At 39.2% G+C, this 23,247-nt stretch overlaps 1 protein-coding gene across 1 annotated transcript in view; it reads right to left on the bottom strand.

The window, feature by feature from the left end:
- Positions 1-3,588: 3,588 nt before the first annotated feature.
- GBE1 (1,4-alpha-glucan branching enzyme 1) overlaps positions 3,589-23,247 on the bottom strand; it is a 258,450-nt gene continuing 238,791 nt past the window's right edge. Inside the window, exons 15-16 of the mRNA XM_081137631.1 lie at positions 13,660-13,777; positions 3,589-5,748 (exon numbers count right to left, since the gene is read on the bottom strand). Coding sequence (XP_080993757.1) covers positions 5,692-5,748; positions 13,660-13,777 — 175 coding nt within the window. The 3' untranslated portion in view covers positions 3,589-5,691. The remainder of the gene's footprint in view (positions 5,749-13,659; positions 13,778-23,247) is intronic.

The following is a 23,247-nucleotide window of genomic DNA, read 5'->3' as shown; positions in this document are numbered from 1 at the left end:
AGCCGATCAATGACTCTCTCAGCATTGATGTTTCTCTCTCTCTCTCTCCCTCTCCTTTCCTCTCTCGGAAATCAATAAAGATATATATTAAAAAAAAAAAAAAATTAGGCCTTCCACTGCGGTTCCTCTACAGTGAGTGACGCCCACTTATCATAAGAAAGAATAGAGGAGACTGACCCTGGGTGTATGGGGGGCTCTGTCATGATTGGTTTCAATCAATAGTTGACAACATGGCTTTGACAACATGGCTAGAGGCATTTGTGAAAGGAAATCACACGCAGTGTTTTCCATCATTTATATCACTGGAGTGAATAGAAAGTGACACTACAAACTCCGTTAAAAAGAATCCCTAGTGAACATAAATAAAGAAGTTATAAAGGTATTTCATTTCCTTCCTTTTCTCTTTCTAGAGGAAAAAATAAAAAACAGCCGAACAGTTTGAGGTGAGAAATGTTCTAAAGGAACTGAAACATATACTGCGTTTCATCCCCAACTTTGAAAAACTTAGTTAAATCCAGGGAAAATCGTGTGTTTAGATTTGGTGCTCACAACGCAGTTAGAAAAACATCTATAAATTGAGTACGGGTGTCACACAGAGATCGAGTGATTCATTAGTTCAAGATAAATACTGGAGCTCTCCAATTCTTCGTGGGTTTTCATTTTACTTATGAATTATGCACATGCCTGTGTGTTCACACACCCCTACGTGTGCTATAAATACGTATCTGTTCACTGGACTTAGTCACACAGCCACACATCCCTCTTTCCTGTTACCTCAGGTCAGCAGGCCACACAGTGTGAACACATCTCATTTAATTTACACCCTCACGTGGCATGACAGTCTTATTGTGAGTATGGTCATCCTTGGGTATCAGCAAGGGGTTGGTCCCGGAGCCCCCTGCGGAGAGCGAACCCCAGGATGCTCCTGTCCCTTAGCGGGGCCTGGGTATCTGTGCAGGTGGAGCCTGTGGATATTGGGGACAGCGGCACGAGACAGTGGTGAAAAGTGCAGGTCGGTGGTTAATCCCTCTCTCCCTTCTTCAAGAAATTCACATTTAGCTGTGCAAACATGATTTAATGAAGATGTGTTTTTCCGATCACAGACTTCCAATCCAAAAAAATGGCGGGCCGAACGGTCTCTGCCCTCCGAGCTGGGCTGTGCAGCCTCGTTTCCTCGGCGTTGATTCATTCTTCCCGCTGGTCGTGCAGGCCGGGCTGTGCGCAGGGGAGGGGTGAGCAGCAGGCCCTCAGCGCCTGGGTGGCCCCCTGGCTGGAGGGTGTCCGTGGCTATTTCACTTCCCATAAGTTTACGCTGCCCTAGCGGGACCACCAAGAGGCTGTTAGCATCCATCACAAGCCTGGGATATAGCAGCACAAAGTCTGAGGGCAGCTGACACCCTGGCTGCAGGGGAATGGAATTCACTGTGACGTCCTAGTGAACTCGGAGAAAGGCTGCAATGAGCGGAGGAGGGGGGCTGATGTTTTGGTCCCTTAGGCGCTGGAGGAAATGCCAGACCCCTTCCCGGGACAGCAGCCCACGCACCCCGCCTGGGAGAGGGCCGGTAACGGAGTGGAGCCTCCGAGGACTGACAGGGGCGGGCGGGAGGTGTGTTCCTGACAGTGGATTTGGAAGCTGTCTCCAAACACCAGCTCACCATCCGTGTAGCTGTTGATCAAATAACAGCATTTATCAAACCCAGGGCGATGAATTTTTTCGTTTTCCTTTCACCTTAACTGTCTTACAACCCTGGGCAAGAGCTAAGTCAAGTGAGTGCTTTCTAAACTGAGGCGCTGGGAGTGAGGAGCTGTACTTGAACTAGGTTTTCTGCCCATTATATTCTAGGCGGCAGGCTCCTAGGGGACGTGGTCTACACAGGGCACGTAACAGCCAAATAACCTCTTTCAGGTCCACAGAAATGGCAGGACAAATTGTAGGTCATAAGTAAACTTCTGAATGGCATGCCCTTCAGTCTAAGCATATGTATCACAAAATATATACTTTTTCATGTAAATAAACATTACATTCCCTGCCTACTTTTGTCAAGAGTTAAAAATCCAGACGTAACGTTCTAAATTATAGAAAGACAAAACCACTTACAGCTACTGTACCTTCATTTCTCACACTACCAATTAAGAAATTCTGCCTCAAGAATGAATGTTTCTCTGCAATTGTCTACAAATCACCATTAATAAGATAATAGAGCAGAAAAATTAGTAGGGAGTTCATTTGATTTCTTTCCCCCTGAAGGCTGGTTTAGTGCGGAAATTTATCTACATTTCCTTCCTAGAGCGTTGTGAATGATAAATGAACTCCACTGAACAAAGGACATGACATTGCTATGCCTCAGATTTCTGTTTTCTTTCATCAAAATAGTCCACCTAGCAGAGTTCAGAGCTCAGTGCTTATCATCCTGTAAGGAATATGCGGATTAATGAAACTCTCGAGGCTAACAAACGCCGGTGTAGGCCCCGGCGCACAACGGGCAAGAAGAAGGAACCTGACAGGGTCAAGTCCAGCCAGAAAGCGCTTCACTGTGCGGGTTTTTATCGGGTGCGTCTGCTCTGGCTCCTTCGTTCTGCACGGGAAGGGCAACGGGAAACCGATTTTATGTTGCTTTCATCTCCAAGTTCAGTGGCTGCAGGACCAGAGAGGGTGAAAAGACACTTGTCCTGAAGCTGCAAGCGGACAGGACACCTTCCTCGCCCTGCCTTCCCTAGGCCTGCCCGCGGTTCCCCACCCAGCCTGCCTCCCCACGACCCCTCGGAGCAACGGTAACCCTGAGGGGTGACCAACGCTCAGGCGGTCCTGCTGAGGGCGGGCTCCAGGCAGAGGAGGAAATGCCTGGGCTCTTTTACAGTGGCCAGGAGGAAAGTCTCCTTATTGGCACTGGTTGATTTTTGAACTTGAGAAACATGGTGGTTAAATCCCTCATTTTACACCAGAGATGATATGACATGAGCGAGGAACTGGGCAAGGTGAGAAACAGCAACTGTGCAGAAAGAAAATATGAAAGGGGCTGGCCCTCAGAGGCCAAGGGTTATAAAGTGGGAAGCATTCTAGGAAAAATGTGTACAATTTGATTTCTGACTGTTAAAAATCATGGCATTTTCTGAGTAAGCTACTATGACACTAAAACCCTAAGCAGCATTAGCATTAGGGGAAAATTCTGTTTTGGATAGAAGAGTATTTACTAGCACTCACTTGCTAATATTAAAAGATGGTGAGAAGAAATCTGTAGTCATCTGTTTTCTAGACATAAAAAAATTAAAAGATTAAAAATACTGTAGAATCTAAGGAACAGAATAGATTGATGAATAAGGTAGGACCACAGACATGGAAGCATGGAGCAGACTGACAGACAGAGGGAAGGAGGGCAGGGAGAGATTAGCCAAAGGACTTATAAGCACATATGCACAGCCCACGGACACAGGCAAGGGACAGGTGGGGGCCTGGGGTGGGGAGGAGATGGGGGAGGGGGCAAGGGAAGAAGATGGGGGACATCTGTAATATTCTCAACAATAAAATAAAATAAAAACCTATTCTGAAAGAGTCAACAAAGACAGATCACTCTCATTTTTTATGCTGGTAATAAACACACCAGAGGAAAGAAACTTTATTATGAGGCACACAGAGTAAAATTTGTATCTCTCTGTTGCGATGACTGAACGTGTTTAACCAATAAAAAGAAAGAACTTCTCACCAGATTACATGATGAACAGAATGTTACTGATACAACAAGGAAGGCCTAAAGTGAAATATACTGGAATACTGGAATGTTCTGTAAAGGCTGTTTGCTATGAAAGACAGGGAAAAACAAAACAAAAACCCAACTACATTCCATTTTGGATTCTTAATGGTTTACTGTTTGCATGTATTCTTATAATTCCTACCTAGCAAGATCTGTTTATTATTCTATTTTTTTTTTTGGCAGGGGGACACTTGACAAAGGCAACTAACTTACATTATTAACTTTGAACTTTAGGTGGTGAAATCTAAAGAACATATTAGAAAGGTCAATCAATACCATGGAAAATCGAAAATGATGATTTGGGTCCTTCTGACCTTGCCACAGAAGACACCAGGGGAAGAAAAAAAGGCTCCAGGTATGAAGTAATCTCTTGTCATTTTCAAAGAGTCATAATAGAAAATCTGCCTCTCTGTTAATACATGAGAAATTATAAACTAGAACATGAAAAATCCTGGTTGCACGCCGTGCCATCAGTAGCAGGTACAGTGCCCAGCAGGGCGGTGCTGCGATATTAGTAACAGACCTGTAACGGCAAAGGCATCACGGGGGCTGTCAGTCGTGTTTCCTGGCACGTGACCGCATCAGCTGGCATCGCCGACGCCTCCATCAAACTGTGACTCTGCTTTGAAGCTAAAGCAAGTAACACACTTCAGACCTAGATTCAAGGCTTTATTGGAAAAAGTTACAAAGAAGATGGTTAACATATAGAGTCAGCTATGAAAGTCTCTTTTTGCTAATCTCTTCTATTACTGAACCAGTTTTTAATAGAAAGGCTTCTAAGTACTCCTTACTGGCCACAAATAATCAGACTAAAAACAAATAAACAAAAAGCAGTCAATAAAAAGGAAAAAAATTAGATCTTTAAAAAATGACAGATACTTTATGCCTTATAAGTACATTGTAATTTCTTAGTTATGAATGAATTACCTATCGATGATTTTAGACCTATGGCCTACTGTTTCATAACCTGAGGGGTAATTTCATGATTGAGTATCCACTGAGTTGAGGTAGTTAATTCAGCTTCTCAAAATGCTCAGGTTTACTGCTAGAGAGTAGCTTAGATATGTGAGTTGGTTAATATAATTTCAAGTTACAAAATAGTACCTAAAGAAAAAAATACTATGAACCCCCATGACGTGCATATATGTGGGGAAGGTTTCAGAATTGAGATAGGCATTTTAATATTCATTCTAAATCAATCCCCACAATAGTACAGCAAAATAAACACTAGCAAAGGCAATTTTGCAATTATTTTTATTTATTGAAAGTAAAAGACATTTTTCTGAAACATTACAGGCCTTCAGAAAGACTGAGATATCAGCATCTACCAAGATACTAAGTGAGCAAGAGATCACAAAATAGAAAGAACTTATACAAAATGAGGCATGGATGAGTTCATAGATAATGACTTTTATATTATCTATAATTCAATTCTTAATTTTATATTATTGCTACACATTTATTACATTATTTCTAAAGGTAGCTTGAAAAAAACATAGTAACAATCTTAGTACCTCTTAAGTCAGACCATGGGATATTAGAACAAATAAAGCCTCCAAATATCCACCTTAAAAAAATACCAGATACATTCAACAGAAATCGTATGTGACACATGATTCAAATTCAGATTTAAAAGCAGCAAATAATTGGCCAGGAAAGTAATGCTGTTTAAAGACATTATATGTAATTCTTCATTTGAGAATTCTAGCGGCTTAGATATCTGGAAAATACCGTCTAAGACCCCTGAAATTTCAGAAATATTCCCCTCTACTTCCTAAAGAAAAGTTTGGCATTCATCTGCAAAAACCAATACTGAACTTCAGACACCTGACGTTTGCCTAGACACTGCATTTTGAAGAGCTTCCACGTTATGAGCTGTGCGACAGTGAGAGCAGGAAAACAGCACACGCATCCTTCCCTGCTGGAGCGGAGTCCCAGCTCTTCAGTTGGGCAGGTCCACGTTCTGCAGGATGAGGGCCACTCGGCTTGGAATGTACACCTAAGGGCAACACAGCACGTCAGTGCACCTGCATGACGCTGACGGTGAGGTCGCTCAGCAAAGGGATGGGGGGCCCGCTCACATCTGCCGGAGGCCACAGCTGCCTTACAATTCTACAGGCTGGGAGGAGACTGTTCCCCCAGCTCTCAACCGTCCTGGCGGCGCCGTGAGACTCATTTAAAGCAGTCGCCACTGGAGGGCTCCATTCGCTTTACAAAAACCGATATTCAGGACACCAGGGCTGCAAAGGGACCTCACTGCTGTGTCCGCACCGAGAGGTGGGAAAGAAGGCTGTCCTACCTGTCGCAGTGTTAGTGTTTTCAGGTGAATAAATGCAAGATGCAGAACACGGCTTAACACAAGATAGTTGTCATCTTGTTTTTATTTTCTATCACATTTTAAGAACAAAAACTTAAAATATAAGGGATCCTAAGTGTATTTTAAGACGATCAAAAGGCTTGCTACTGAACTTAAAATACAAAACCCATCCTCTCCAGGCCCGCAGAGTTCTGACGCAGCAGCTCCTTTTGCCTAAGTGCATCCCTCACCGAGGCTCTGCCCCACTTGTCTCTTCCCTTCCTCGCTCACCACCTCCAGCCACAGGGGCCTCTAGGGTCCTGAAGCACCTCACACCCCAGTCTCGGCCATGCTGTGTCCTGTGCTCACCACGCCCTGTAACCTACTGCTGCTTTATCTCCTGGAATTTCTTGAAATTCCCCAGCTCCACGGAGAGGTGTTTCTTGATAACACTAGATATGACGGTGTTTCCATTTCATTTTCTATCACAGCACCATTTTTGTTTCTTTCTGAGCACTTAACACAGCTTGTGATTTTTTTTTCAAGTTCATGATCAGTTTCTTCTCCCCCCCAGACCCTGAGCTTTAGGAGGGCAGAGGCTACATGTCTCCACTCTCCTCTGAGTGGGCGCCAGCGATGACTGGGTGGGAAAAGGAGTGCTGAGTAAGGGAATAAATAACAGTGAGATCAATAGTGCATTGTATGTCTCACGCACCTCAGCTCTGCAAATGAACACGATGTTTCCCCTTAAGGTTTTCCCAGATAAAGGACTCTTACAACTCTTTAAAAACATCAAATAAACCAATACAGTTGGTTAGTTTTGATGAAAGCAGTTTTAAAGTGATAGCATTCTGAGAAATGTATAATGTGAATTTAATAACTAGAGAAGAGTTTTTCTCATATTCAATTAAAAATAACATGATTTAGGGAATGAGCATCATCATCTGAGAAAAATGTCATAAATGCGGAGTCACTGGGTAGCTCAATGTCTCACAGTCAGGTTTGCAATCCAGGGCTTTCAAAAGATAAATATCATAGCCTTGCAATCATTAATTGAGGAGAAACCATGTATCTTTATGCCACAATCTGTTTCCCTAACATTTACACATTGTTTTTAATGTCCTATAGCTTTTAAACCACATCACAACTTAATTACTAATGCAATGCCTTCCATTCAATATTTTCAGATTAAAGCAACACACAGAGCAAAGCAAAGTAGGAGAAATAAAAGAAACCAATAGTCAGATTCACCCAATTCCCTACCAAGTCTTACCAAAACAGGCCTAAATCAAAAGAGTGTCCTGTCCTTCCAAAGGAGGCTGCCACATGTGAACTCTACCCTAGGTTTAGTTTGGGGAATCAGAGCAACTAGGTGTAACTAATTAGTGGGACAGCAGGTTATAGTCAGAATGGTTCTCAACTGTTTTGTTGCGAGCATCCTAAAACGGAAGACCAATCAAAATTTCTCAATAGCACTGGAAGTGAACAAAAGAATTTCAGCTCCCTTTTACATTAGAAACATGTTGCTGATTATTATGTGGCCCAATATGCAGACAAAAGATTGTGATAAGTGCAAGTTTCCTGAGGAAGATGCAGTGAAACGCACACATCAGGCCCAGTACAAATAATGACAGGCCCCAGCTCAGTGTGTGGCCGAGGGATGTATGGGGACAGGTCACCTCAGCCTCCTATTTGGACCCTATTTATCCAGTTTTGGTATCTGTTTTATTCATAACCTGATAGGGATTCAATAATATTAAATGATAATTATAAACTGATAATCTAGAAACAACCTTACTCTGTTACTTTTTGGTACACTGGCTGGCCCAAATTTAAAAGTAAAACAAAGGGATGACCTAAGTTCCAGGTTTGCAATATATGCAAGTGAGTGTTTCTGATTTCGGCATTTAATGGTTTAAAAAAATGCTCCAAGAACTCTCACTAAATGATGCTGGTCATTTTATGGAAGGAGCTTTATGATGCCAATTCCAGTCACACTTAGAGACCTCTTACTACTATCTGCTCAAAAACCTTCTGCTGATAATTGTGTAATACCATTAAGGAGAACACTGTGTAATTATAGCATTTTTTTCACTGTAGTGTTGATGACCAGCGTGTGTCTATGTTGCTCTAGAGCCCTTGCAGTATAAGCAACAGGAAAGAATTTCCCCAAGCAAGTGGTTTTTCTTAACTCTGGCTATGTATGGAATCTTGAGTTTTCTTTATTAGGGTTCTGAGTACGCAATCAGTTTTCTTAGTGGATAGGAAATTACTGCCAATTATACTTCAGGACTTAAGATAATCAGAGCTGATCCTTATGATGAGACAACTACAGACATGGACAGTTTGGGGGCTCTATAATTTAGTGCTAAGTATTGGCTCTATAACTCTCATTTTATAATTTTAATTCTAAAAATAGTTTTGATTCATACAGCAATAGAAAAAATATGAACACACTTTAAGATTTAAACATAAATGTTTAAGTATATTTAAATATAAACTATTTATATTTAAGTACATGTATATGAAAACCATTTAGTGTGTAAGCCAGAGATAATATATGCTGATAAACAAATATACTCTGCCCATTTACTAGCCAGTAAGTCCTAAACACTTTGTAGCTAGGATCACATTAAGAACATGAGATGATGTAATGTATGGCCATGAATTTCACCTGTTTCCAGCTATATTTATAGTCCACTCTTCATGAGAAACCAGAACGCCACAGTATCATCCAATTCCTTTATTTAGAGTCAAAATGCAAGTTAATCTAGCCAGTTATTTTGACTACCTTAATGACTTAATCACTATGCCAACCATTAGTACAGCTAAAAAAATAACTGATCACATAATAATCTACTGTACTATGTCATACAGGAAAAGTAGTATATTCTTCTAGGATTATAATTAAGTTATAAAAATGAATTGCACAATTTTTGAAAACAGGTGTGACAAGTTTGAAAACAGAATATTTAATAACTTCAAGTAAAAAATAATTTAAAGTCTAATTTTAAAATGTTCTCAGAAATTGTTAAATTTACCATAAGCACATAATTGAAGGGTGATCATTTAATGAAAAGGTCATTAGATCTACAACAGTCTACATACATACATTTGTTATAAAAAATATTACAAATTATTTTGAAAAATATGAGTGACAGATAAAATAATTTTAATTTTCATGAACATGCTTTAATTCATAAAATATGCTCTAAGAAAAAAATCTTATTCTAATGCATTATTTTGTATGAGGATTAACTGAGAAGTGATGCACTAACTCTTTCTATACAGAAATATATTGTATCTTATCTAGGTTAGAAATAGTAAAAAGAGTAAACTTTAAGAAGTTTGATTTTTTTTGTCTGAAAATTAAACATTTTCATAATTTTGGAGAGAGTAAAGGACATTTCCCAACTGCTAAGTTGTCTTTTCAATACTTACAGCTGAGGGACAATAAAAAAGATACCTCTATGCCAACCCCCATACTTAAGCCAAAAGTCTACTTTTGAACCCTCAAATTTAGAATGGGAATACAGTAGCCCCCCCCTTACCCATGGTTTTGCTTTCCACAATTTCAGTTACCAGCAGTCAACTGTGGTCCAAAAGGATTAAATTGAAAATTCCAGAACTAAACAATTCCTAAGTTTTAAAGTGAACACCATTCTGAGTGCCGTGATGAAATCTCCCACCCTCTCTCAACCTCGCCCCTGTGAATCGACCTTTGTCCAGCATCTCCAGCTGCACATACTACCTGTCCAACAGTCACTCGGCTGTCTTGGTTAGCACCTGACTGTTGCAGTATCACAGTGCTTGTGTTCAAGTTTCCCTTATACTTGATAATGACCCTTAGGTGCAAGAGGAGCGATGCTGGCAGTTGGGAGAGGCCAAAGAGAAGCAGTGACGGGCTTCCTTTAAGTGAAAAGGTGAGTACAGAGCAGTAAGATACTTTGAGAGAGACAGCATTCACATAGCTTTTATTATTATAGTATGCTGTTACAACTGTTCTACTTTATTATAAATTGTTGTTACTCTCTTACTGTGCCAAATTTATAAATTAAACTTGTCACAGGTCGGTATGTGTAGGAAAAAACATAGTATATGTGGTAGTATCTGTGGTTTCAGGCATCCACTGGGGGTCTTGGACTTTATCGCTTGGGATTAAGGGAGGCCTTCTATACACAGATCTACTTCTTACTGATAAGGAGCCTACCTGGGAAAATAATAAATGCTAAAACTATTGTTCTATTCGCTTTTCACCGTTCGGGTTGAGTTACTGTAAAGGAAATCTAATTCATTCCATTTCAGGTTCAATAATCTCTGTTCTTCCTTTTGTGTCATGAAATTTCAATCTATGAACCAGAGCAGAGAAAGAAGCCCCCCCCCCCCCCCCCCCCGTGAACTGATATCGAAGTTTCTGTATCAAGAACCAAAATGTAAAGAAATGGTTATGCTAAAACGGACTTTCTGAAAAGGGCCTGCGCGGCAGAAAGGAGCAGCTCTGGGGGCCGCCTGGCGTTTGGGAGCCGCTGACGCGGTGGAGCCGCAGGACTAGCTCCTCGGCTTCGGTGTCCAGGACAGCGCACGCGCAGAGGCGCCCGGCGCAGCAGGTGCGGCTGCAGGTACGGCTGTTTCAAGGCTCCTCCCGCCCGGCCTGCTGCTGTCTTTGAAAACAGATTTCACACTTCCTCAGCAGACCCCTACGACTACAGAGCTTATAAATTAAGCTTCAGCCAATACTGTGCACTAGTTATGATGGGCAGAACTCTCATGAAAAAGGGGAAAGTTATAGTTTCACCCCCTTCCCCGTTACTCTAGGCCTGTGGGGGGCACAAGTGAGCCCCCACTGGTGATGACCGGACCCCTACAGCGCTGCTGGTCTGGTCATGAAACCTGACCAGACCCCAGAACACACGAATCAGTTTGGCTGAGTCCCATTAGAATGAGGCATTCTTATAACAGGTGTGTTTTTTAATGCAATTTTTCTCTGGCTCGTTGAAGGATAAGTCTGGCAAGAAGGAATCTGTTTTTTTTGTTGTTTTTTTTTTGTTTGTTTTTAAAATATATCTTTATTGATTTCAGAGACAGGAAGGGAGAGGGAGAGAAATAGAAGCATCAATGATCAGAGTCACTGATCGGCTGCCTCCTGCACGCCCCTGCTGGGATGGAGCCCGCAACCCCCGCTTGTGTCCTGACCGGGAACCTAACCGCGATCTCCTGGATCCCAGGTCAGTGCTCAACCGCTGAGCCACACGGGCAGGGCAGAAGGAACCTGTTTCATTGGACTTTCTGGTCTATTCGGGCTCCCTTATTCTAACATTAAAACTAGTGCTCGCTGCATCTGGAGCCTACAAACTCATTTAAATGTCATTCCTGAAGCACCTGTAGCCCTGGAAAACGAGGCTGCTGCTGCTGCGGCCGGGAAGACACAGCTCAGCTTTACCTTTCAGGCCGATGGGATCAGAAACCTGTCGCGGGCAGTGGCTGTGCCCCCTCTGCTCTGCCTGCCGGGCGCCTGCCATGCCGTTTGCCTCCACCTGCTATTGGGACGCATGTGCATTCTCCAGTCCACCTGCTAGTTTAGAACTGCACGTTTCATACTTGCAAGATCAATGCAATTAGCGCTTGAAAAGTAATCTCCTGGCTGCTCCTGCCACTGGCTAGCTGGCTTGTTTTAATTATGACAGAATACCTTTGCTCATACAGAAATGAGAGGACACCAAGACAGTCTGTGCCCACACCCAGAGCCCTCACTGAAGGTTATAATTTCCCCCAAACTGAGAGGTCTTCTTAATTGCATGTCTTCAAGGCACTGAGTTGTCTTGACAAGCTTAAAATACCTACAAATGACTGAATAGCCAGGATAACAGTAACTTTAAAATACATGTGCAATAACATTTTGCAGTTTCCAGAAAGCTTGGCCTTGCTACTGAACCTCTTGCTGCAGGGAGAATACTCTTACTAATCCTCATTGTACAGATGAGGGAAACTGAGGCACAAGGAAGTTAAAATACTCAGGTTCTCACGGCCAGTAAATGGCAGACTGGGGGCTTCATCCTAGGTTCTCTGCCCTGACCTTCTCTGGTGTTTTCAGTAGAATAAGAATTTTATTACATAAAATTTTGCTGTCCAAATCTTTCTCCTTTCTGTCTGGTTGAACTGGTTCAAGTTCAGCTTCACCACAACCGTTGCTGCTCCTGTGTGACTCCTCTTTACCAGCACAATCATCTTCCCTAACCCCAAGGGGTGTCTAACTCTGGTTACTTCAGAGCTTTAAGATAGTCTGCTTGTTCATTTCAGCAACTATTTCTGTCAATCTTTGTTTACATGGAAGAGCTGAGCATTCTCACAAACTACAGCAACCACTCTTTGAGGAAAGAATCCGATAGCACCTCTGAACACTCCCCCTTAAAAATGCAGAGGGGCCTATACTTATATCTAAGGATAAATCAGTATCACCACCACCACCCATATGCGTACACATACACTCAGGGTAACACCTAAGTCTCCTGTGGCCACTGCACTTTCTTCAGAGCCTATAATCACCAACTGACTCTTGCTCTTTTCACTTATTTCATGCCACTGTCTTTGGCACATCAATTTTGTATATAACAAGGTGGTTTACGGAGTCAGCTGCTGGCATCCCTTTAAGAGGTGGGAATATAGTATAAAAGTGAGGGAGCCAGGGGTCCCACAGATTCTCCTGCTCGACTTACACCTAAACTTTTGAAAAATGAAAGAATTTAACAGCTATAATGAAGCTATCTATATATTTGTTAGATATATCCTGGCTTCATGAAAACAAATCTTAATCCAAGACCTCCCATGGTGGGAAAAAATGCAGATCTGAGACAAAGAAATGAAAGAGGGGCAGGATGAGAGAGAGAGAGAGAGAAGGTCAGGAAAAGGAAAGCTGTAGAGCCGGGAGATGTGGACTTGAGCTTATTATCTGGCCAAAAGGAAAATTCTTTCAAGTCTGGAGAGTTTCTAAACTCTAAATTTGAAAAAGAACTTAAACCGAGTAGTTTGAAGCAATATCCTTTCATTTATATTAATAACACAGAGTGAAAATTAGTTATATAATTTAATGCTTTCCTCAGTAATATGAAGAAACCAGAGAATTCTATAACTAGAATGAATTCAGTCTTCAACTGACATGAAAGAAAAAAAAAAGATATTTTTTATTGATTCTTTTAAGCTGTTTTAAATTAAACTACATTAGACAGTCAATAATGTAGAAAGCTGCTTAATAATATAGAGAAAGCAAGAACAGAAGGGAAGTAAATTGTGGCATTAAAAATAGAAATGTTCATGATAGAAAACATTTTAAAACGCTTTCTTCTTATTTTTTGAGAAATAATTTTTAATCCTATTAAATTTAAGCATCCCCAATTGTCCACCAAATGCCCCTTCCCATAAGTTTTCCAAAACCCAACCCAGTCGAGGATCACACACGGCGTCTGGTTTTCAGCACAGTTACCCTTTCTATTCCCCTCGCCCCCACATTTCTGCATGCTCCTTACTTGTTGAAAAGTTCTCTCTTTGGACAAAGACATCACTTTAAAAATAAAGTATTAAATTTGAATGCAAGGAAAGTATCTTAAAAACCTTACTTACCAAGAGAGAATGGGGACGCCCATTGTGTGCAAAAGCCTCGGAGAAGAAATCGGTGCTGTGGTCCAACCTCTGGTGTCCTCCATACTCGGCCACATCTGAGTCGAGCACAATCTTGAACGTACAGCGCTTAAGGAATCAGACTGGTTCAGGAGTTGAGTGAGACACTGTCAACTATGTCCTCAGACAGCAACACCGTGAAACCCTAACGTGGGCTCCTCACTCTTGTAGGATTTCAGAGATTCTCGTGTTTGGAAGGGGCTTCGTAGGGAGGTGCCCAGTCCACAGCCTGGTGGGATCCCGGTTATCCCTCTACCGCGGCTCCTCTCCTGACCATCCAGCCCGGGCCTGAGTGTCCCACTCATGGGGAGTCTGCATCTCTCTTAATGCAGCCCATTTCACAGGTCAGAAACTCGCCACTGTGAACCGCAATTTGACTGCTTGGGATTATTTCTACCCGGAAAATACATAAGGAGTAAGTTCAAAATACAATAACCTTCACATATTTAATAATAGTTATGTTATATCCATGTGTTCTCTACATATGTTAATAACTACGTATTAAATATAACCTCAGAAGCCTGGATCATTCCTCATGTGATACTTTTTATTCCTTCCCCATCTCTGAATCCCATCCAGTTTTCTAGATCCTGGTTATCAAAGAGAGGAGCACAGCAGTGAACCAAGTGTCCATGTGTGGCCTGAAGAGTGCAGGCCAAGCAGGCTTCTCCTCCCAGTGGTCACAGGCATCACGCTATTAACACACAGGGTCATGTAAAATACTACCCATCATGCCACAGGAGGACTCAGGTTGCAACCGTGATCTTGCCACAATTTAACAACTGATTCTTCACTGAGTTATCAGACATGTTAGCATTATCCTATTTACAATAAAGGAAAAGCTATGGTCATGTTCAAATTTATTATGCTCAATATTATCTAGACTTGGTACTTTGATACAAAACTCCACAAGAAAATATAAGAGGTACTTAGAAATCTTAAATTTCTTTTTGTTAATTGAGCATGTTGGGGTGACACTGGTTAATAATTTATAGGTTTCAAGTGTACAATTCTATAATACATCATCTGTGTATTGTACTGTGTGTTCACCACCCAAAGTCAAGTCTCCTCCCATCACCATTTATTCCCCCGTCTACCTCCCCCCACCCTTTCCTTCTGATAATCACCATGCTGTTGTGTCTGTGAGTTTGTTTTTGTTTTGTTTTGCTTAATCCTGTCACCTTTTTTCACCCAGCCCCACAACACCCCTCCACTCTGACATCTGTCAGTCTTTTCTCCGTATCTATGAGTCTGTTTTTATTTTGTTGGTTGGTTTATTTTGTCCCTTAGATTCCACATACAAGTGAAATCATATGGTACTTGCCTTTCTCTGACTGGCTTATTTCCCTTAGCATAATACCAGTACTCTCCAGGTCTACCCATGCTGAGAAATCTTAAATTTCTTTAGCCTAAGGAGGGATACAGATAGGTTTAAGTATTTTGTGTTTTCTTTTTTCTAGTATACAAATCTTTGCATCTTTTTATTATAGCAAAAATTATCACATTAAAAGTACATGTAGGTAACAAACAATGGCCATCATTTTCATGCCTTAGGGAACCCTGTCTGGGTGGGAGATTCAGAGGGACCTACTTAAGAGGCACTTTAGCTGGGTGGGGTGGCTCCAGTTCAGTCAATCCAGGTCAGCCTACTCTGATTCAAATTCAAACTGATAATCAACCACATTAGTGTGTTTAAAAGATAGAGAAACTAAGAGAGAAGAGAGAAGGGTGGAGAGAGGGGAGAAAGACTGAGATTCCAAAGATGACTACTGGGCACAGGCACATTCTAGTCACTAAATATAGCTGGAAATAATTTGAACACACCAATTTATTTAGTGGTAAAATATAGATGGTGAAAATAAGTAACTGGAAACACAGTAAATAAATGAAACATTGTGGAATGAAAGGAACTATTAAAACAAGTTTAGCTTTTGTTCTTCATCCTAGTTAATTAAATACTTACATAAATCTTCAAAAAGCAAAAATATAACCATTACTAATTAACATCACAGATTATTGGTAGCAGTGTCTCAAGAAAGCCAATGTATCATCAAAAGCAGTGGATCCCAACCTTTCGATGACAATCACTGGTAGTTGTGTTACTATAAGGACCTCACTGAATTGGGGACTATGTTATTATAAGGGAGTGGGAATCTCCATGAGCATTAGGAATTGTCTGAAGACTAAATTATGTCATTAATACACAGTTGGTACTATATTTCAAATAATGTACATTTTTTTATTAATAAAATATAGATTCATTAAAAAGACAGAATTTATAGTAAGTTTTTGCCTATAAAGTCTCTCAATCAAGGAGTGAGAAACTTCTTTCAGAACAATTGTTATATAAGGATCCACTTCTTTTTGACATTGAAAGGGATCATCATACTTAAAATGGTTAGAATCTATTCACTTAATATATATAATTTGTAGCTATAAAGGAAAAGCTTACAAAACCCATAATGCAAGTTTTAAAACATCAGTTTAGACCTATTTCTCTGATCTATAATTTGAAGGAGAAATTCTGTTGTGTGTGGCCACTTCTGGAAATACCCAGCCCTCTATCTATATTACCTAGGAACAGAATAACTTCCTTTAGAAAATGCAACCATTAAACTCCAGAAAGTCCAATGATTTAAAACACTAACTAAAAGTAGTGACTGTGAAAGAGCCTTATAATTATAAGGTACTACCACATATCATTCAAGTATCAGGAAAACCCCATCTTTCAGGAACACTGCTTGAAACAAAATTTTTAAATAGGCAATTTGAGCAACTGGATATTCTGTTCCTGTTCTCTCCCTCAGGCAGCCCGTCACTCCCCCTTAACAGCATGTGTGGTGCGTGCACCCGGGCACACACACGCACACACACACGACATGGGACCCACACAGCACCAAAACCCCTTTAGACCCCCGTCTTCCGCTAAAAAAAATCTCTGAAAATGTAACTGGGAACTAATTCACACTTATTTACACTAGCTCCTTTATATGGTTTCCAAGTCCAGAGTAGACAGAATAAATTTAGCAGGACTCCTCAACATGCCCTTTTGCTCACACTGCCTCCCTATACCTAGCGGAGCGCCTCTCATCACAGGTTCTGAGCACACCTCTGAAACGGATATTCGGGATGACAATTCTGATTCATCAAGAGAGCTAAAATTACATAACTTTTTAATATCACAGTAAAGTAGAAGAAACTATCTTTACTCCCCCCTTCACTTACTAAATAACACAATGTGTAAGGGAGGCACTCTGCGTGATTTTTAAAAAATGACTTAGACATGGCTTTAGTTTACATGCAACTTACAGGCTATAAGGAGAGATCAAACATGGAAGAATGTCTATAAATAAAGCAGGAAGCAATACTCAGTGAGCGGAAGAACCAAGAGAAAAGGTAGGACTGACAGTCTGTATATAAAAAAGTTTTGAAGGTTGGGCTGGGCAGTTAAGATTTACTTTGGTAATTAAGTATGACAATGTTGAAGATTTGTGAGAAAGGTTATGACAACCAAGAAAATCAACCTGGAGGTCAGGGGTAGAATAGAACAGACAAGGGAAATACTAAGGCAGAGAAACCAGTCCGGAGTCTAACCATGGTCAACGGATAGTAATATGGCTAAACTCAGATAGTGCAAGTGGAGAGACACAGATACATCGATGAGATTTTAGATGTACAACGGACTGTACTCAGGTGGTAAGGAAACTGATGCTCAATTTGGGAAAACCGAAGTGGAAGAAGGGAATTTCTGTGTCCAAAGATACACAACCAGTTTAGTGGCCAAGCTGGTACATACACCCAAGTCAAATGTAGACCTGACTACCCTACTCTCTACAAGAGAGAACCTGTTTCATGCTGAGAATCAGTGTTTTCATAGGAAGTTTCTTGTTTAATCCTAGAGTTAAGATCTAAGAATAAAGAGGCCAGAATGAACATGACACAGTAATAAAAATAAGAAAAGCAGATAAAGTGATACTCATCTAAATGATTAATCGAATGATATTTAAAAGATTGGCATTAAAGAACGAATCCTTCACATTCCTATGGAGTCTATGAAGTTTACTGTATTTGCTCCAGATCATTTCTTGTTCATTAGGCTCATTTGGTCATTTTATTGCTGAGTACAAAATATTGAACCAAAAATTTACCTTGCTCAATTTGGTAAAATAGAGTAGGAAAAGAATGAGAGAATTATCATGGAGATTTTTTTTTAAAAGGAGAGCAAATAGGTCCCCATCCATTTGAACGTCATTTTAAAATATTATGATTTCTTCTTATTTTAAATTCAAGAGCTTCCTAAGTATTTGATATATCTATCAACAGGTTGAAGTAGGTAAGACGTTTTAAGTGTTATTTTATAATCTACATCCTTAAATCTGAACCAAGGAAGAGCCATGTTCTGAAGACCTGCACTAATAAGAGTAAAGAGCAGTGAAAGCATGAAGACTCTCAAACTCAATGGCTCTTCAAATACTTCAAAAGCTGCTGTGTTTGCTCAGCCACTTGATAAAGTGTCTGTTCAAAGTGTAAGGATTTTGATGTAAGAAGTACTATCATTTATATCATTCTGCACTAAACTCACTTCACTCCCGCTGATGAAGCTAAGAACATTTATTACAAGGTAATCCCTGAGGCTTCAAACTGAGAGACAATGAAAGGGGTTCTCTGGTGACTAAGATGACCATACGGTGGCAAAGCTGGTAAGTTCCATGTATCTTTAGATCTAAGACATCGCTGGTTTTAAGATGAAGTTTGTATATAAATCCAATAAAAAGAAAAAAATCATTTTCATGGCAATCATTGTAAGATAAATCCCAATTAAAGACACGTTAAAAAAAAAAGTACACCTGAGAATCTATGAATAAAAAATTGGTGAAAAAAAAATACTGATCCAAAATATTAATCTTACTCAATTTGGAAAAATATAGTAGGGAAAAAAAAGATGAAAGTGGTTATGGAGATTTTTTCCAAAAGGAGATGAAATAGATTTCTACCCATTTGGATATCATTTAAAGCTATTTAAATATTTAGAAACAAACAAGAAACCAAGGTCATGTACACAGAGAACAAATTGGTGGCTGGCAGAGAGAGGTAGGAGTAGAGTTTGGGTTGAATGGGTGCAGGAGGCCAAAGGTTATATATGTGGAACTAGTATGTTATTTTCAGATCTGAATCCTTCATCATCCCACCCATACTATTATGATCGCAGTAACTTCTGGAGCTGAGTAACCTGAGGAGAGAGAATCTATATCAAAGGCAGAAAAAATTAGATATGAAATTCTAAGGAACTGTGGACAAATACCTGGTAGAGTTAAGAACAGGTGCTGAAAAGGGAGGGGAATTTTATGTTTGTAACAGTTTAAAAATAACTACCCAGCACAGGACGTGCCACATGTTCTAGGATGATTCTTCCCTTTTTATGTTTTGTAAACTGAATTTTATTTATTGCCATCTATAATCCACAAAAACTTAGGTTATGGCTATACAGCATTTCAAATAGATTTGTCCCTTTATTTTATAAATATAGATAAATTATGCCTACTTGATTGTCCTGAGCCACAGAAACAGCCATAAATTATAACATTTATTTGCTCTCTCTGATCTGTTTCCAAATATAGGAGTACCAAAGACTTGTCATGTGTTGCTGTATATTTTACAAATGTGTATCTGTGGTAGTGTGAGGTAGGGGTGTGTTTGTGTGTCATATTTAGGCATTTCCATCTTTCTGTGATCTAGAATATATGATAACTTAAAAATTTATCACTGTGAGTTCTGATATTTTATTTTTTCAAAACAATTTTATGGCAACGTGACATCTATTACTATGTTACTTTCAAGGGAAAATATGCATTTAGCATATTCTCTCTCCTTGATATTAGTTTTTAAAATATCCCAATACTATAATATTTTAAAAATAAAATCAAAATAGACAGTAATGTGAAAATAAATACAGAATTTACTACTGAATGTAGTCAAACTATATTTTAAAATAAAATGAATGCCAAACAAAACCTCTTTAAGGGGAAATGTGTTTTTGTGGGTGGTGGTGGCGATGGTTACTCTTATTAGTTCATATTAAAATTTTGGTGTCCATGGTAAAAGCAGTATCTTTATGCATGAGATACATATTGCGTTCAAGTTTATGAAGACTGTCTTCATTAAAAGTTTACACAACAACCACACATTTTAATTAAGTGTAAAGCAGAACTATACTTCTAGTATAAGCTAGGATGTGCTTGTTTCATTAATAGGTTTCTGATTTGACATGAAAAAATTAACTCCAGTTCCTGCAAGTTTACTTCCTTGGCTGTATATTTTTAGAAAGTATACAATGCACAATAGCAATAAAACAAACTCAAAGAATGAAGGGATCAAACAAATATCATTATCTACCACACTAATTAATGGAGTGCTATGCCTTTTGAAATGCATTTTCATGCAAATTATTAGTTTATTGTTAGGCATGCTTAATGACACACATCAGTAAATAGCAAACCGAAAGACAGTACAAAATACTGAGTGCTACATATTTCTCTATGCAAATAGAAAATATATTCTAACTACTTTACAGAATACTTTGACTAACCTAATTAGGTCTTTTTCTTTGTTCTAGAAGATTAAATAACTTAAATTTAAAAATGTCATTGTTTCTCAATAACTCAACAAAGAATAGTAAGGAAAAAACATGCCCACATTTCTAGCCTAATCTGCCTTGAAAATAGTTGCTCTCTGTCATTAAAGATTACCCAAAGAACTTGTAAATTCAATTATTTGATGAAGCAACATCAATTATTTAGAACTACAGAAGAAAAAATGACAGATTTTTATTCACCTTTTAACCACAAACTTTGTCATCAAAATGAGTTTCAATCTTGCAGATTCAACATTTCTTTTTTTAAAAAAACACTATGCTTTGAACTCAAAATAATTTTGACTTAGGCTATAAAGAAACACCTTTCCTAAAACTTACACTAATACGGCCTTCAGTGGAGTCCAATGCAATATGTATAAATGGAAAAAATAATTGGAAACTTCAAAGTCCCTGAAAAATAATGACAATTATAAGCAGTAGGTAAGCACCATCTGAGCCATTTCATGCAGACAGACAGGGACAGGAAAAGCATCCTAAAAGAGTCAAATACGGTGGGAGCATCAATGCACTTTGGGGCCCAACAATTACATTCTAACCCCAGTTCTGCTAACTATCAACTAGTTCACAAACAAGTTAGTGAACTCCCTAGAGGCTTAGTTTCTCGTTGGTAAAACAAAAGTACTATGATCAGGGGGCTGTGAAGATTAACTGAAGCAATGCACATCAAGTGCTTAACACAGTGGCTGGCACTGAAAAAATCCCTCTGATTATTAGCTGCTATTTATATTATTATTAATTGTTATAGACCCTGGACCATTTCAACTGCTCCCTTAAGTGATGGAAACTGTAACAGTGAATCTATTTATTCTCCAGCTTACTTTTTACACCCAACTTAGCCTCCACTTCCTTGATGACCCTCATTTGCATTCCTTTCTCCCTGGAATCAGAACACTTTTCCTGTCATATAAAATTTTTAATATTCGAGCTTAATTGGACTGTATTTTGAACTCTTTGAGGACTAGACACCTTTTAAAATTTTAAGCTGTTGCTGCTCAAGCTTCTGGAAAGATAAGAAGGCTGGTCTGAATACACTAACTGAAAAACACCTCCCCACACCCCCTTGTACTTGTCCTGATTTTTCACCATAGTATTATCAATTTTTAACATGCTATAAATTTAATTATTATCATTTTCTGTCTTCTAATATTAAAATACAATCTCTATAAGGGATTTCTATCTTTTCCCACCCCTCCTCCCCTCTACACATGACCTAGATTAGTATTTGTCATATTTATTATGTGGATCTGCCTTTCATTATTTCCAATTGCAATATCCTCCTTGGGTTTTGATCTATGCATGCTTTGCTAAACATTAAGAAATAATTTGATACTGCTTTGGCCATAAAATAAAACACCACCATGATTTTCTTCCCTCTTTTGATGGGGTTAAAATTTCAGATCTGTACAATATAAATTCTAACACAATCCCATTTCATTATCTATAAAGTTTTACCTGGACATTTAAAAATATTTTTTCCTTCATTTAGGAGAAGTCCCAATCATTAAACAAATGCATGTCAGTTTGAAGCAATTAATTCCCAGGTGAAGAACTCTGACTGGCTTGAGCCTTGGAGATAGACATTTTATATAGTTTTTAATTGACATGGATAAATGATTACGTGTTTACTAAAGTCAGCATATACTTAACTACTTGCATTATCAACTTGACTGGTTAGCTTTCCCTAGACAGAAAGCTGAACTTAAGCACAGAATATCAAAACGACATGTTAAATCATATATATATATATATATATATATATATATATATATATATATATATGAATAAAATAATTTGGCAGGATCAGGATATGCACACAGGTATAATATTTTCTACCACTTTACCACCATCTGCCAGATAAAGACTGCAAAGTATATGAACATTGAAATACTTTAACTCTGAAATCTTACTTTTTATCCTTGGTAGTAGAATATCCTTTTTCTTTATTTAAAATATCATAGTTATTAGGAATATCAAAAAGTTAACATATATTCCTCTTTTTCTTTTAAGAACAAATAGAAAAACCTAACACTTACAGGGCTCACTCCATGCTGCAGGAAGCTGAATGAGAAGGGGCTGAGCTTGTATTCTGTAAACAACTGTAAAGTGGAGCTTGCAGGTGTGTGTATATGTGTATTTGTGTGTGCACACAGGTGCACATGCACACACGTGCATCATCACTCCCCATCATTCCTGAGCGGTTCTGGGCACACAGCCCAAAACTATTGTAACTATACCTAGATTGATGATTGTGAGGGAAAAGATTCAAAGTAAACATTTCCCACAGGCACAAAAACGTTAGTGAGAGGGCTCTAAACACAAACACACAAATATGCACATGACAGCTAATAAATCTATTTTCCAGGGGTATAACAAATCTAATATAGTACCTTGCGATCATCTTTAGAACAACTGTATTAGTTTCATCTTACTAGGGAGACACAGAAAACAATAATACAAGGAAAGAGTAAAGCTGCCAAGTTATTTATGCAAAGTACATGTTTGTATAATTCAAAAGGAATTCAACAAGTGGTTTGGCTAGGGTGGCAAACATGGAGATGACTCACACAATTCAAACGAGCAGAAATCCTAGCACATTTTGACTTCTGGTCAAGATGGTGGAGTAGGTAAATGCAGTGCTCACCTTCTCTCAGGACCACATAAAATTACAACTAAATTACTGAACACTCACCCTGCAGAACCAACTGAAGGCTAGCTGAACGGAACTCCTATAATAAGCATTTAAAGAATTATATAGTGAGAAAGTGAAGTGTATATAATTAAACGCCTCTAATATAAAACTACAGGGAAGTTCGTCTCCCTCAGTCTGTCCAAGGCTGTATCTATTGTGAGTGGCTAAAACAAATCAGAATGCTCATGCT

Source organism: Miniopterus schreibersii, assembly GCF_964146895.1.
Source record: "Miniopterus schreibersii genome assembly, chromosome: 5".
Lineage (NCBI taxonomy): Eukaryota > Metazoa > Chordata > Mammalia > Chiroptera > Miniopteridae > Miniopterus > Miniopterus schreibersii.
Note: the sequence above shows the minus strand (reverse complement) of the source record. Positions and strands in the feature narration are given on the sequence as shown.